The sequence below is a fragment of the Drosophila novamexicana genome, unplaced genomic scaffold, assembly GCF_003285875.2.
Source record: "Drosophila novamexicana strain 15010-1031.04,08,12 unplaced genomic scaffold, DnovRS2.1 tig00001842-arrow-arrow-pilon, whole genome shotgun sequence".
Classification (NCBI taxonomy): Eukaryota; Metazoa; Arthropoda; class Insecta; order Diptera; family Drosophilidae; genus Drosophila; species Drosophila novamexicana.
In genome coordinates this window covers 114,828-130,399 of record NW_020824899.1, presented here as the reverse complement: position 1 = coordinate 130,399, position 15,572 = coordinate 114,828, and the positions used below count along the sequence as shown (strand labels likewise).

Below are 15,572 nucleotides of genomic sequence, written 5' to 3'. Positions count from 1 at the left end.
CAATAATTTGGGAAAAAATTTATCTCGGTGAAATTCCATCCATGATTTATCTCTATAACAACTAAGAATATTTTTGTCACATTTTACATATTTTTGCTTTTTTTTATAAGTTTTGTATAGAAAGATTTTTATTATTTCAAAATATGTTAATTTAACTTAAGATTTCTTAACTTAACCAAAAAAGTTGAATCGTTTTAGGACAGCATTTGTAGTTTGTCTGGACATATTAACCAAAACTATATCGACTATATGTATAGCTATAGGAATTATCGGTCGAAGCATTAGCTTTTGTATGAAAACTTTCTTCTGTTTACAATTCTGATATATTTACATCGAACTGCTTTAAAGCTTTATAAAGTCTATTTTTTATCTTTTTTTTTTTCTGATTAAGCTCTCGTATAAAATATCTGCAGAGCCGCAAACATTTTCAAGACGTGTGTCTGCAAGGGTATTAAATATTCGGTGCAAAGGAAATTAAATGAATGCTTAAAAATTACAAAATGTTTAATTGCAGGCGGAGAATGTACAAGAATCATACCCTAAGGACATACCCTTCCGACTGGAGCAAGCATTTGGTAACACAAAGCGTAAGTCTAAAAGGCAGCATTATTATATATAGTATATATGATATATGCTTTACAGTTGCTTGCCTCTCTTAAATCTTCAGTCAATTGGGCAAGGAGTGCTGCTGGGCTGAGGCTCCAGGACTAGGTTGCCTGAAAGCTGGCCAAACGCACATCGAACTCGAGCTTGTGCTCGTTCTTCAGATAGCGTCGCATGCCGAGCAGCAGATAACGCAGCTGGGGTGCGCCCAGCACGTCCAGTAGGAGCACCATCAGTGTCTCGAAGCAACCGTCGCCGCCAGTTTTATAGGCCAGCAGCGCCTTGCCAAAGCTGCGAAACTGATCACAATCGATGACGCTGCGCACCTGAAACGTGAAGGAGTTAAAGGAGGGAACTTCTTGCTGTGGGCCAGATACGAACCTCACGCAGAAAATCTGCACGCGATTCGGGCGCTTCTTTGAGCTGAGATTGAGCGGGAGTTGGGCAGTAACTGCTGCTAGTCGAGGCCGGCTCGCTGGGCTCCGTCTTGAGCGGATCGTTGCCGATGAGCTTGTAGCGCTTCTTGGCAATCATCGAAGATTCGCTGGCTGTGGGTGAGCTGCGCTCGCGCTTGTGTATCTTGACCAGATCCTGACCAGCGTCCGCGCCATTAAAGTCGATGCTCTGACAAGTCGCAAGGGAAATCAGTTCGGAACATCAACTCAGGCAAACAAACTTACCGTCACATTGGCATTGAGTCGACTCATAAAGTCCATGGCATCGGGCGGTCTGCGGCCCAGCGTGCTGCATCCCGCTGCATTCGCATAGTCCGCCGGCGTCCACGTCTTAATGGAGTTGGCCATTTCAGCCTGGCTGCAAAGTGTTAACATATTTTAAAAGCTAGTCAGCATTAGCTGAGGCCGTGCATAACTTACGCAGCCAGCTCGCTGGCCAGCTGAAACTTGGTGCCTCCGGTGCCGGGTTCACGTTTGATGGTGATCTGGCTGCTGCTGGGCGCCAGCGTGGGCTGCTCCTCCTTGCAAACGGTTTGCAGCAGCGGCTCAACGACACGCTCCTCGGGCTGTGCCATCTGTGGAATGCGGAAGATTAGTTGGCATAAGAAACGCGACTCGGTTTAAATGTGGGCTAACCGTTTGCTCGGCATGCTTGAAGAATTGCCGCAGCTCACGCACAATCGGGCCAAAGGGCGAGCTTTGTGGCCGTGCGCCCAGATGGCCGCGTATCCATTTGGACAGCTGCTGCACCTGCGACATATCCTGGAAGCGTGCATCGCACAGCAAGATGGCGCCATAGTCGTTGCGATGCCGGATGACACGGCCGATCGCCTGATTGACGGCGCGTGTCGCATCCAAACTGTACCATTCCTGGCCGCTGAGCAGCTGGTTCTCTTTGGTGCGATTCGTTTCCAGGTAGCGACGCTTCAATACCACCTTGGGATCCTTGAGCGGTGGAAAGGGCAGGCCCGTTATGATCACCGCCCGACCGTTGCGATCGGCAAAGTCCAGGCCCTCGGACACCTTGCCGCGACACACGGCCATAAAGCAGGCGCCCTTCGAGTCGCGTATCGCCTGATAGAACTCCTCCATGGTGCTCGTGAACTGATCTTTGCCGCGCGGCTCCAGAAATATTGGCTTGCGGCACGATATATCCGCCCACAGGCCGCTCGCCTGCCAAGCGTCCACGCACTGGTTCAGCATTGGATACGACGGAAAGAACACCAACAGACCGTCCGGCACAATGCGCGACACATTCAAGATCGTTTGGCCCAGCGAGCTGATGTACTTCGGATTGTCCCTGTGTATGAAAGAACAAGAAATATTAATTCAACTTTTAAATATACAAGAAGATAATGTTACAAGCTAAGGAATAACAAGGAATAACTAATTTGGCCTCCAGATAGGCCGGGGATCTGTGCTTAAACCGTTTGGGAATTATAGTGAAAATAGCATTTGCTTTGTGTGTGTGCCTGTAGACTCCTGCCCATACCGATTCTTGTAGTTGGATATGAGCTGCTCGCGATCCGGTCCGGTGCCAATGATTTTGACATAGACCTGCGACTGGTCGACTATGTGCGGATTCTCCAGATGCTGAGCCACGGGTATGGCCAGCTCGGCAATGAGCGGCTTGAGCGGCGCCAGTGTGCCGCTGGTAAGGATGACGCTGCGCACATGTGCATTGAGCAGCTGTTCCATGCCGAAGCCCGGATTGAAGCACCAGAAATTAATGATCTTTGCCGCCTTGGCGACGCTGCTCGCTGCATTGTTGCCCTTGCCCAGCCAGCCGGTTTGCGGCTTGGCACTGTTCGCTGCATGTTTCGACTGTTTGTTGTCCTCAATCTCGACGTGCACCTTGAAGCTGCGATGCACCTTGGACATGACATCCTCCTTGTTGGCAAACACAATGTTCAGCAGATCGGCGAGCACCATAAAGCTGCCGCCCTTGCGCAGCATCGTCGAGTGCTGGGAGGCGACCATGAGATACTGCACCAGCTTGTCCAGCAGGGCGACAATTGTGGCGCAATTGCCATAGGTGAACTGCATCGGTATGGGCACAAGGATTAGCTTTATGTTACTTGTTTAGGGGCTGGATCAACTCACGTTTGCTTTGCCGAGAAGCTCGTAGATATGCGCAGCTGGATAGGTGGTGCCTTCGGCTTTGTTGTCGACGACAACGCCATCGATGGCCTTCTCCAGCTCGAGGAGCATCTCCTTGAGCAGCGTCAGATCGTCGAGCGTAAAGTCTTTGGGCTCTTCGGGACCGCCCGTGTCCTGTGCATCGCCGCTGGTGAAGATTTTCATAATGTGCGTGATATCCTCAATGGCCATGGCCACATCGGAGGAGCGTATCTGCACCGAGGCGGACTCCTCGCAGATCTTCTCGATGTTGTGCGCCTCGTCCAATATGACAATCGTGTTGCTCAGCTCAATCTTGTTCGCCTTGCGCGCCTTGGGATCCAGCAGATAGTTGTAGGGCATGAATGTGATGTCCGCGCCGTTGACCAGCTCCTTGGAGGCAAAGTAGGGGCACATTTTCAGGCGCTGGCCGACCTTAACCAGATCCTCAATATCCATGATGCTGGGACCCCGAAAATCGGGATGATCCTTTTTGGACTCGACGCGCAACTGGAACGAACACGTCTTCGCGTGCACCTTCAGCTTGCACATGTTCACCTTGTTCGAGTTGCCCTGCTCCCGCATCACGTCCGGATGTATGCAGAGCTGATCCCGCGAGCCGAGCACCACAGATCTCATGCTGGCATAGGCGGTGCGTTTTAGCTCACGCATCGCCTGACTCAGCTGGGAGTGGGTGCGCGAGGCGTATATCACCTTGGGCACACCCCAATTGTTGGCCTTGCCCATGACGGCGTTTAAGTCAGCAACGCCAGCGCCAGCTCCAGCTCCAGCTCCAGCTGCACTTGTTGCCTGTTTCTGTTGGTCCAGCTGTAGCTTCTGCATGTACTGCTGCTGCTCCGATTGACGTGTCCGTATCCAGGCAAGCGAGGCGCAGAGCAGACTCAGAGTTTTGCCCGTGCCGGTGGGTGATTCGAGGACGCCGTTGGTGCCATCGCGCAAGCACATAATCACCTTCTCCATGTAGGCGCGCTGCACCTCGTATGGCTCAAAGGGAAAATGCACCGGAATGCCGGCGATAATATTCTCCGGCATTGCAGTCAAGTAGCACTTAATATGCTCAGCACTTGCAAGCAGACACACGCATACACGTATCCTATTATCGATCCGGGAAATGCTGTTTGTTGTCGTTCCTGTTATCCGTTGTCTGTCGAGTTCGCGCGCCAAAACAATATTAACATGTGTTCTATAGACAAACGACCCTGTTTTGGAACCGATTAGAACAGGCTAGTCGCCTGTGTTGTGTACGGCAAAACAAATAAATACATTATTGATGCCACATTTTGCTAAAGTATTAGCAAATCAGATTTATTATTTGATTTATTGCTAATTATATTCGACTGTTTAATTGTGCTCGGTTGTGAAATGAATAAAAATAAACAAATAATTAACCAAACCAACTCTGTGCCAGTTTGATAACTAACAGCCCTGTGCACTTATCGATTTATCGATATACACCAAAAATAACAACAATCGCAGCGGCTCAGTTAGTTTTTTACTTTTGAACAGAGAGGTTGGTTGGCCAGCGGCGCCAAAGTAGATGAAACAGATGCAATAGCAATAGAAAAGGCAGAGGCGACAACTCGGGACGCAACGAGAGTGACGGCCTCAGTGTGTGTGTGAAACAAACTTACCCGCCTGCTGAGATACTACAAGTAAACATACAAATTGCTACATACATACATACATGCCACCACTGGTCGTGTCGTGGTCGTGTCGCTTCGGCGGTTCGGCTGTCGGTCGGTCGTTTGCGCCATCGCCGTCGTTGCCGTTGTCGTTGTCGTCGTCGTCGCCGTCGTCGTCGTCATCGTCATCGTCATCGCAGTCGACAGTCAGTCAGTCAGTCAGTCAGTTGGCGAGTGGATTGGTTGGTTGGATGTTGGGTTCGGTTGCGCGGTCGGGTGGCGGGGGCGGCTGCTTGGATGAGCGAGCGCCAAAAGAGAGGAGCAGTGAGCGTGAGAGCGTGCGTATAAAAGTTGTTGTTTGTGTGCTATGGGCTATGCACCTTAATACAGCCGCACACATACACACCATACGTGTGTGTGTGTGTGTGTATGTGTATGTGCCTTATTTAACTGTGTGTGAGTGCGTGGCTATGGTCGTTGGTTTGAGCGCGCGCGGCGGAGGTGGTGATAAATTTTTGTTGGCACAAAGTAAAATATAACAGAATAAAAAATTGCTCAAAACAACACTGCGCGCTACCTACCCCACCCCTCCACTCCACTCCATTCCTCAGTCAGTCAGAATCACACAGTTCGTCTTAACGCAGATACAGCAACTGTAACTGTATATTCCCGATTAATAACAATAATATGAGTATTTGTTTAGTTAATTGCCAACAACATATTAAACGGCTAACGCTGCGCCCCGCTCTTTTTGGCTGCAGGCGCCGTGTAGAGTTAGCCCGTCCAGTCCAAGTAGTAGTAAATAGTTCAGCTTATGTTTAGTGCTTCTTTTTTTTTTTTTTTTTTTTGAACCACTCGACTCTCACTGAAGACGATGAAGATGCTGTGCGTGTGTTTGTGAAAGAGATAGTGTGTACGTGAATGCTTGTAATGATGCGAACGCAGTTGTAATAATGATTCTTTTAGTGTTATTAACGCAGCAACAATTATTGCACTCACAATCAGCTGCAAATAATAGACACGATAACATTTGAAATCTTGGCGCGTTCTATACAATCGGTTGCAGTGTTGCATTGCGTGTATCGTCGATCGATAGACGATAAACGCAATAGCCAGCCCCACTGCCACATGCAAATACGTTCTTGTTCGTGTTCATGTCGCATTTAATATTAAGGTCACTCTAATCATGCTGTTTGTCAAATAATGAGCGACTCTAACCATCTACCCCTCTCCCAGCTCTCACTCACATTACAGCCAAACAGCAGAAACAATTGCCGATCCTGTGCGGCAAGGTCGATTCTCAAATCAAGGTGTTGTTGTTTCTGTGTTGCTTTACAAGCTCTTAGCAGTAAATTTGAAAGACGTAGCGTGTTCAGTTGCGGCAACAAAAAGAAAAAAAAATTGCAGGAGTATATTCAACCCCCTCCCTACCCGCATTGTTGTGTTACCTTGCTGTTGCGGCAGCGTTGCCACCAGCGGCAAATGCTAATGTTATTGTGTGCTTAACAATTCTGTTTGAGTTTGTGTTTCTTATTAATAATGTATTAAATAATTTGACGTGACCGTTTGATAATAATATCCACGTGCTTGTTATTGGTTACCTGCAAGCATCTGCTTACCTAGTCTATTGTGCATTCTGTTAGATGTCTGGCAACACTGTGCTGCGTTGTTGAGCGTGAATGTAGTACACGCATGTAATACGCTTGCATGTGTGCGCGCGCGTGTGTGTGTGTGCGTGTGTATGTGTGTGAATGAGTGCTCCTATTCAAATAGAAATTGAGTGCTTTGTACTCGAAACTCAGTCAATTAGTCGCCAGAAGGCGGCGGCACCGATGACAACGACAAATGCAGGCGCGTCGATAAGAATTTTTCAGTTTTTTTTGTTTGCCGCGCGTCATTTTACATTCCTTCGAAATACATTGTATGTACGTTGACTTGCACTTAAATCGTGTCCGTAGCAAGGGGAGGGCTTTTTTTTTCTTAATTTTTTTGCCAGCAAGTGCGGAAATTTTAGATAATATCCGAATATTTTTCATCTTTGCCTTTGGCCAGTTGTTGCTGCCAATTAGAGATGCGTGCGTGAGAGTGACGTGAGCCGATCGTTAGAGATGATAGTGAAAAAAAAACTGCACACGTGCTTCTGAACTAATATGCACGGTCGTGTGTATGACTGCGACTCTATATATATATTTATGCCTTTGAGCATATATATATATACACATATATAAATATATGTTTGCGAATTCATTGTGTTTTGAAAAGAAGGCCTTGATAATACATTTCGATATGGGTATAAATTGTGAAAGCAACAGAAATATGAGCATTCATAGGTAGAGGCATACAAAAAAATATATATATATTGGCATAAATATATGTGTATATATACACACACACACACTTATCAGCATGATCGTGCATGTGGATCTCGTGAATTGATCAATGTGATCACGCTCACGCTCACGCTCATCTCTAATGCCAACAGAGCGATCGCAATCCCAATCGCAATCGCATACTAGCCAAGTGTAGAGTAAATGAATGACTTTTGTAGAGCAGCCGAAATAACTAACTGGCTGTGGCAGAGGGCGTCTCGGAGTCGATTGTCTGCTGTTTGGCCTGAATTTGTGTCAAACCTTTTTTTTTTTTATTGTTTTTTTTGTTTTTGTTTTTGTTTCCAGAACCCAGAGCGCTGGGGATGCGCATATAAGACGACAACTTGAGAGAGGGAGAGAGAAGAAAAATGAAAAAAAAAGAGAGAGCGAGCGATCGAGCTTTAAAGTCGCAGTCAGAAGCTCTTCGGGCAAAATTAGCACATTTATTGTCCAAATTGTGCGTGTTCTTGTTAGTGTGTGTCTGTATGTGTATGTGTTTGAGTTTCGTTTGCTTGAGCATTATCAGTGATTGCGAAGGTGATAGATGTATACATACGCATATGCACATATTCGTGTATGCGTATCTATCTGTCGTGCGTTCGTGTGTGTGTGTGTGTGTGCGTGTGTGCGTGCGTGCGAGTGTATTACAAAACTGAGCTAAATCGATTTCGTTTGTGTTTGCTTAATTTCAGTGTCGCACCACAGTGCGTATGCGCAACATACGAATTGTAATTGACTGATATATTTTTCCTTTCTCTTTCCATAACATTTTTTTTTTGTTTTTTTCTTGTCTCTCGTTTCATTGCAGAGTTTGTTGGTACTTTTCAAATCCAAATGTCAGCTGTTTCACGCAACATGTACTATAAAAGCGGCACAGTGAAACGAAGAAAAAGAGCAAATCGCTTAAGTCCAGGACATCAGGAGAAAGAAGCACGCTGCTAGCAAACACTGAGAAAGAGCAGCAGCAACAAAGTCAAGAGAGCTGTAAAAAAAAAAAAAACAAACAACAACAACACACACAAAAACACCAAAAAGAAGAAGAAAATAACACCAACTGCTGCAACAGAGACGACAACAACAACAACAACAAGTAACGGATAAGTGTTGGAGAAGAGCTATATGCAACAGTCAGTAGTTAAAAGAGAAGAAGCAGCAGCAGAAGAAGAAGTAGTAGTAGAAGAAGAGGAAGACGACAGCAACTCTGCACAACACACCCACAACTCTCAATTACACAGAAAATACCTACCTACGCTCTCCTCTCGCACGCTTGCTAGCTCGCTCACTCACTCACAAACTGCGGCTGCATTGCGCTCACATTGACTCTCCGACAGCGCAAGAAACGGTAAATTAAGTTTGCATTTAATGCGCTCACCAATCACAGCGTATGTGCGTGTGTGTGCGTGTGTGCATCAAATGATTTGTTTTTAACTCATGCGGTTTATTTAATTTTGTTTATGCACTTTTTTTGTATCTAAACAAAAAATGTGTATTGTTTTTTTTGTAGGTAGACCAAAGAGTGTTGAGAGCGTGAGTGTAGTGGGAGTCGGGCATTGGCAGCCATGACAATCATACTCTTCCTGGTGGACACCTCGTCGTCCATGTGCCAGAAGGCGTATGTGAATGGTGTGCAAAAAACGTATCTGGACATAGCCAAAGGTGCCGTCGAGACGTTTCTAAAATATCGTCAACGTACCCAGGATTGTCTCGGTGATCGTTATATGCTGCTCACGTTCGAGGAGCCGCCGGCGAACGTGAAGGCCGGCTGGAAGGAGAATCATGCCACATTTATGAATGAATTGAAAAATCTGCAAAGTCACGGCCTCACCTCAATGGGCGAATCGCTGCGCAACGCCTTCGATTTGCTCAACCTGAATCGGATGCAATCGGGCATCGATACATACGGCCAGGGACGATGTCCGTTCTATCTGGAGCCCTCGGTCATTATTGTGATCACCGACGGCGGTCGCTATTCCTATCGAAATGGCGTCCATCAGGAGATCATATTGCCGCTAAGCAATCAAATACCGGGCACCAAATTCACCAAAGAGCCCTTCCGCTGGGATCAGCGCCTCTTCTCGCTCGTCTTGCGCATGCCGGGCAACAAGATTGATGAACGGGTCGACGGCAAGGTGCCACACGACGATTCGCCCATTGAGCGCATGTGCGAGGTAACCGGCGGCCGATCCTATCGCGTGCGCAGCCATTATGTGCTCAATCAGTGCATCGAGAGTCTGGTGCAGAAGGTCCAGCCCGGTGTTGTGCTGCAATTCGAGCCCATGCTGCCCAAGGAGTCGAGCGGCGGCAACACCAGCAGCAACAGCAGCAGCAGCAACAGCAGCAACAGCAACAACAACAACAACAACAACAACAGCAACAACAGCAACAACAATAATAATAATAATAATAATAATAATAGTAATAGTAATAATAATAATGGCGGCGCCAGCAGCTCGACAGCTGCCACATCCACGTCGTCGAATGAGCCGGCGCCGGACATTGTCTTCCAGCCGATCAAGAAGATGATCTATGTGCAAAAGCATATCACACAAAAGACTTTTCCCATCGGCTATTGGCCGCTGCCGGAGCCCTATTGGCCGGACTCGAAGGCGATCACATTGCCGCCACGTGATGCCCATCCGAAGCTGAAGATACTGACGCCCGCCGTTGATGAGCCGCAGCTGGTGCGCAGCTTTCCCGTCGACAAATACGAGATCGAGGGCTGCCCGCTGACGCTGCAGATACTCAATAAGCGGGAGATGAACAAATGCTGGCAGGTGATCGTCACAAATGGCATGCACGGATTCGAGCTGCCCTTTGGCTATCTGAAGGCATCGCCGAACTTTACGCAGGTGCATCTGTACGTGCTGGCCTACAACTATCCGGCGCTGTTGCCGCTGCTGCACGACCTCATTCACAAGTACAACATGAGTCCGCCCAATGATCTCATGTACAAGTTCAATGCCTATGTGCGCTCCATACCGCCGTATTATTGCCCGTTTCTGCGCAAGGCGTTGGTCAACATCAATGTGCCGTACCAGCTGCTGCAGTTCCTGTTGCCGGAGAATGTGGACAACTATTTGTCGCCGACAATAGCCAATCAGCTGAAGCACATTAAGAACACGGCCAAACAGGATCAGGAGAATCTCTGCCTGAAGGTCTACAAACAGCTGAAGCAGCCAAAGCCGCCCTATCGCCAGGTCGAGACGGCCAAGCTGTGCACGGGCGCTGCACTGCGTCGCGATCTGGTGCGGCATCCGTTGCTGCGCGACACGTTCGCCAAGCTGCATGCCGAAATCGAGCCCGTCGAGAACTATACGATCGTTGTGCCCCAGCTGACGCATCAGTCGTCGGCGAAAACGTATCGCAATCCGTTCGATATACCGCGCCGGGATCTGGTCGATGAGATTGCACGCATGCGTGAAACATTTCTGCGACCCGCCAGCCTGGTGGCCAAGGATTCCGGACATTGTTTGCCCATTGCCGAGATGGGCAACTATCAGGAGTATCTGAAGAACAAGGACAATCCGTTGCGCGAAATTGAGCCGACAAATGTGCGCCAGCACATGTTCGGCAATCCGTACAAGAAGGACAAGCACATGGTCATGGTCGACGAGGCCGATCTCAGCGATGTGGCGCCCATGAAGCAGACCAGCTCGAATGGCGGCAACAATGGCAACTCGTCCACATCCAGCGGCGGCGGCAGCGGAGGCTCCGGCAACTCTGGCGGCGGTGGCGGCGGCATGGGTCCAGGTGGCGGCATGTCCGGCCTAATGCTGGGCGGCGGCAACGGCAACAACAACGGCGGCGGCGGCGGCAGCAGCAGCAACAGCATTGGCCTGGGCGGGCCCATGGGCGGCTTCAGCTCCAGGAAACTGGAGAGCACAACGCGCGGCCGCAAGCGGAAGGCGGGTCCCTTGCCGCGCGCCTTCGAGTTCCGGCGCATGTCCATGGACTCATTGCGCAGCGGCAGCGCAAGCCCCAGCTCGGTAGGCAGCGGCAGCAGCGTCTCCGAGCTGCTGCTCGACGAGGACAGCAACAGCAGCTATGCCTCCGAGGCGTCCATCAGCAGCAACAGCAGCAACAACAGCAGCATCAACAACAGCAGCAATGATGTCGGCAACATTGACGCCGGCAACATTGAGGACGGCAACAATGACTCCGGCTTATCGATGGGTCCGCATACGCCGGAGCGCATGAGCTTCGATTTCAGCGAGGAGGAGACCGGCGAGCAGGAGATGCCGCTCAACGGTTATGTGCACAACTTTATCAACGGCATCAGCGACGAGGAGCGCGGTAACGAGGCGGACAACAGCAGCAGCAGCAGCAGCAATGTTAACAGTAACAGCAACAGCAATGTTAACAGTAACAGCAGCAGCAATGTTAACAGCAGCGGCAGCAGCAGTAGCAGCATCGCAGCAGCAACTGCCGCGACGGAAGCGCTGGCGGCAGCAACAGCCAGCAGCAGCAGCCTGGCAGCAATAGCTGCCGTCAGCAATGGCACGCCCGAGCCGAGCAGCAGCATCATAAGCTATGCCAGCAATCACAGTAGCAGCAGTGCCTGCAACAGCAGCAGCGGCGTCTTTTATGTGCCGCTCAATGGACTGACCATGCAGCATCATCCGGCGTACAGCAGCAATGTGGGCGCCACGCATGTGCCCCTCGACAATGCGCTGAACATGTTGGAGGCGACGACAGCAATGCATAAGGTTGGCGCCGGCGCAACAGCAATGCCGCCGCTGTTGCTGGTGGCCAATGGATATACGAGTCAGCATGCGGCGATGCTATCGCCGCCGGCCGTAACCGCAGCAACTGCAGCGACGGCGCCGGCAACAACAACAGCAACAACAGCAGCAGCAGCAACAGCAGCCACGAGCAACAGCAGCAGCAGCAGCAGCTCAACAGCAGCAGCAACACCTACCTATTATAGTCATAATGATATCAATGATGCCTCCGAGATCTCGCGCATATTACAAACTTGCCACAACGGCAACAGCAGCAGCAGCCACAACAGCAGCAGCAGCGCCAGCAACAACAGCAGCAGCGGCAGCAACTTTTTAAACGGCAATGCCAGCGAGGGCAATGGCCATGATACCGACATGGATAACCTAGCTGTGAATTGCTTTGATGCACTGAAGCGCACAGCTGGCGGCAGCAGCGCAACAACCGCCAGCAATCCGCATTTCTACTGGGGCAGCGGCCTCAGCCACTACAACAGCAACATCAACAGCAGCGGCAGCAGCAGCAACAGCTTTCACAATAGAAGCTACGGCAACAGCAGCCCCAAGCTGGAGCCAAAGGCATCGCCGACGCACGTCAGCAGCAGCAGCAACAGCAACATTAACAGCAGCGGTAGCAGCAACATTAACAGCAACAACAACAGCAACAACAACAGCAGCAATAGCGGCAACAGCAGCAACAACAATAGCAATAACAACAACACCAACAGCAACAGCAACAATAATAATAATAGCAATAACAACAACAACAGCAACAATAATAATAATAGCAATAACAACAACAACAACAACAACAGCAACAACAACAACAACGATAACGATAATGTTATCGATAACGGCGAAATTGCGAGCTCGCCGGAACGCATCCTGCTCAGCGAGGATCAGCGGGAAGCGGCGCGCAAACATAATGTGGATTTGCGTTTGCAAATCTTTCGTGATATACGACGACCAGGTCGCGATTATAGCCAACTGTTGGAGCATTTGAATTTGATGAAGGGCGACCAGGAGATGAAGTCCGATTTCATAGACATGTGCATCAGCGAATCGATGCGCTTCCGGCGACACCAAATGGTCAACAGCATACAGGAATGGTGGGAGCGGAATCAGCAGCAGCTCGAGATAACAAAGAGTTAACGTTGGCTGCTATGGAACTGAGCGTGCAACAAGTAGCAGCAGCAACAACATGCAACAACAACAACAACAACAACAACATGCAACATGTCTGTGATGTCAACAACAACAACAACAAACAACAACAACAGCAGCCGTTAACTGAAGCGCAGTGTTAGGTCTAGCCACATATATATATATATATATATATATCAATCTATAGATATATATCCAATTTATATATATATATATATGTGTGTGTGTGCGTGGCCTATATAAAGCAGCGCGAAGCAGCGCGCCTGGCCCAACCAGAAATCATCTAATATATATATATATATGCATATATATATTTAGTGTGTCAATTTCCAAATTCGAGTGCAAACAGCAAAATACACACACACACACACACACACACACCACAACACACACACATTTGTATATAGTGAAATTGTCGTGAGCAAATTATCTGTGTCGTGGGGTTTACCATTATTACCGATTTCTATATATATATATATATTATATTTTTTTTCTTAGGGTTTGTATAGGGGCTGTATTTATGTAGTTCTTAAGCATAAAAACAAAAACACAAAAAAACAAACAAAAAAAAAAAACAAAAACTTAATTCTAAGCAAAAGAAAATACCTAACTTTAAGTCACCGCAAAATAAGAAAAAAAAAAAGAGAAAAAAAATTAATATTAAAACAAACGAAAAATTAGTTACATTACGTGTAAAGTTAAAGCAAATGTATGCAAGAATTAAAAACAATTTGTAGCGCATTAGATTATGTAATTAGTTGTTAGTCGATTTAGTCTATAGCCTAATAACTGTATTAGCCAAGTAAGCATAAAAACCAATTCAGTTCGTAAAAGCCTGCTAACAACAACAACAACAACAACAACAACAACAACAACAACAAACAAATCATATATCTTATATATTATTATAAAGGCTTTAGGCTTAAGCGAAAAACAAACAACAACAGCAAAACAAAAAAAGAATATCACATTTAATGTTTATTTTAATTAAAAACACACACACACACACTTTTTCTAATAACGCGTTCGACTTTTAAACGTTTGAGCTGTACAATATAATTCATAAAACATGTGTTTTTTTTTTGTTTGGTTTCTAGCCATCAGCTCGATTATTTGTCAGGTTTTTAAATTATGCAAATTATTATAAACATTTTTTTTCTTCTGTTTAATGATCTTTATTGTATTTAGCAAGAGTTGACTTAATTATTGATCTATATATATATATATATATTTATACATAAATCTGTTCTAGGCGAAAAGTTTTTTTTTTGTTCATAGCGTTTTTTTTTTTAACACTAAGTTTTATTTTAGTTTTTATGCAGCAATTTCAACATACAAACACACACACACACACACACACACTTATACTTTTAACAAATTGCAATGCAGTTACATACATTACATATAGCATACATATATATATATATATAAACAAAATGAGAAAACGAAAAAGAAAAACTGTTTTTTAAACGCAAACATTTGTTATCGATATATTTGTTTATTTCAAATTTGCGCGCTTTTGCACACTGTTCGTAGGCGTGAGACGAGAGGCGAGAGTTACCGTTAGAAAGGCGAGCGTGACTGTGTGCGTGCGTGTGCGTGTGCGTGTGCGTGTGCCTGTTTTATGTTACGTTCAAGAACATGAATTATTTTTAATAAAATAGCATATTTAACAAATTTCATAGGCTACAACAAGAACAAGAACAACAACAAGAAACAGCAGCTCAACATTTGGCTGCAAATTAAATAAAAAGTATTGCTTACAATTTATTTTTTGTGTGCCATTTGGCGTTTTCTTCTAATCAAATTTGTCGAACTATTTATTGTTTATTTTCTGCCCTCTGTCCCGAACATCCCGCCCCTGCCATGACCCCCACTCGGTGGGCTGCGCCGCGGCAGTGAAAGTCCATGTATGATATGAATGCGCCCCCCCCCCACCACACAACTGACTTACATAACCTAATTATATGTCCGATAAACTTGGTTTAGCATTTAAATAACTGTATTATTTATGTTGTAGCACAGCAGAAGGCATATGTTAGATCATAAAATCAAGTCAAAATTTCAAGATCTAACATAAACATATATTTAACAATCTATAAAATCAATATGATCGTGCAAAGCTTGTACATTTTTGTTTTATCAGCATTTTTGGGAATAATCCTGTAGCCCTTAATGCCACAGTTTGTCTCGCGTATTGGTATTTGTAGTACTATAAGACACACAAAACAGTTTTACCTCAATTGCAGCTTTCAGGTCTTAAGAATCTGAAATTGTTTAGGTTATATTCGCAACATGTTCAAAAACCTCAGGCATATGTTATCGAATAATTGGCGCGCGTTTTGTATTTTAATAAAACTTGCTGCATTGCTTTATATGCAGCTGTAAAGTGTGATATGAAAATTCAAAAATCAAAATGCATAGCTGGGCACAAATTATCAATAAATCGCCGCTATAATTCACAAAAGTTGGCAATCAAATGCCAGCTGATTGTAATCGATA

At 46.6% G+C, this 15,572-nt stretch overlaps 2 protein-coding genes across 2 annotated transcripts; one reads left to right on the top strand and one right to left on the bottom strand.

Moving 5' to 3' along the window:
- Positions 1-690: 690 nt before the first annotated feature.
- Positions 691-4,438, bottom strand: LOC115768599 (regulator of telomere elongation helicase 1 homolog). The gene is made up of 7 exons (XM_030713249.1): positions 3,162-4,438; positions 2,551-3,098; positions 1,695-2,358; positions 1,479-1,633; positions 1,284-1,416; positions 985-1,227; positions 691-929 (listed from the first exon to the last, which is right to left on the bottom strand). The coding sequence occupies exons 1-7, from the start codon at positions 4,227-4,229 to the stop codon at positions 708-710; spliced, it is 3,033 nt and encodes a 1,010-aa protein (XP_030569109.1). The 5' UTR covers positions 4,230-4,438; the 3' UTR covers positions 691-707.
- A 3,780-nt stretch (positions 4,439-8,218) lies between these two features.
- On the top strand, positions 8,219-13,645 carry LOC115768583 (integrator complex subunit 6). Its single transcript, XM_030713228.1, has 5 exons — positions 8,219-8,530; positions 8,693-9,519; positions 9,631-11,550; positions 11,608-12,524; positions 12,762-13,645. Exons 2-5 carry the CDS (start codon positions 8,748-8,750, stop codon positions 13,056-13,058), a joined length of 3,906 nt encoding a protein of 1,301 aa, XP_030569088.1. The 5' UTR covers positions 8,219-8,530; positions 8,693-8,747; the 3' UTR covers positions 13,059-13,645.
- The last annotated feature ends 1,927 nt before the right edge of the window (positions 13,646-15,572 follow it).

Bases quoted from the DNA above. Each gene is read 5' to 3' on its own strand.
- LOC115768599 (XM_030713249.1), bottom strand. From the start codon at position 4,229: ATGCCGGAGAATATTATCGCCGGCATTCCGGTGCATTTTCCCTTTGAG. The intron at 3,099-3,161 runs GTGAGTTGATCC...ATACCGATGCAG, and splicing joins AGCTTCTCGGCAAAGCAAAC to TTCACCTATGGCAATTGCGC. The intron at 2,359-2,550 runs GTATGGGCAGGA...TTTCATACACAG, and splicing joins ATATCCAACTACAAGAATCG to GGACAATCCGAAGTACATCA.
- LOC115768583 (XM_030713228.1), top strand. From the start codon at position 8,748: ATGACAATCATACTCTTCCTGGTGGACACCTCGTCGTCCATGTGCCAG. The intron at 11,551-11,607 runs GTAACAGCAGCA...GCATCGCAGCAG, and splicing joins CAGCAACAGCAATGTTAACA to CAACTGCCGCGACGGAAGCG. The intron at 12,525-12,761 runs ATTAACAGCAGC...GTTATCGATAAC, and splicing joins GCAGCAGCAGCAACAGCAAC to GGCGAAATTGCGAGCTCGCC.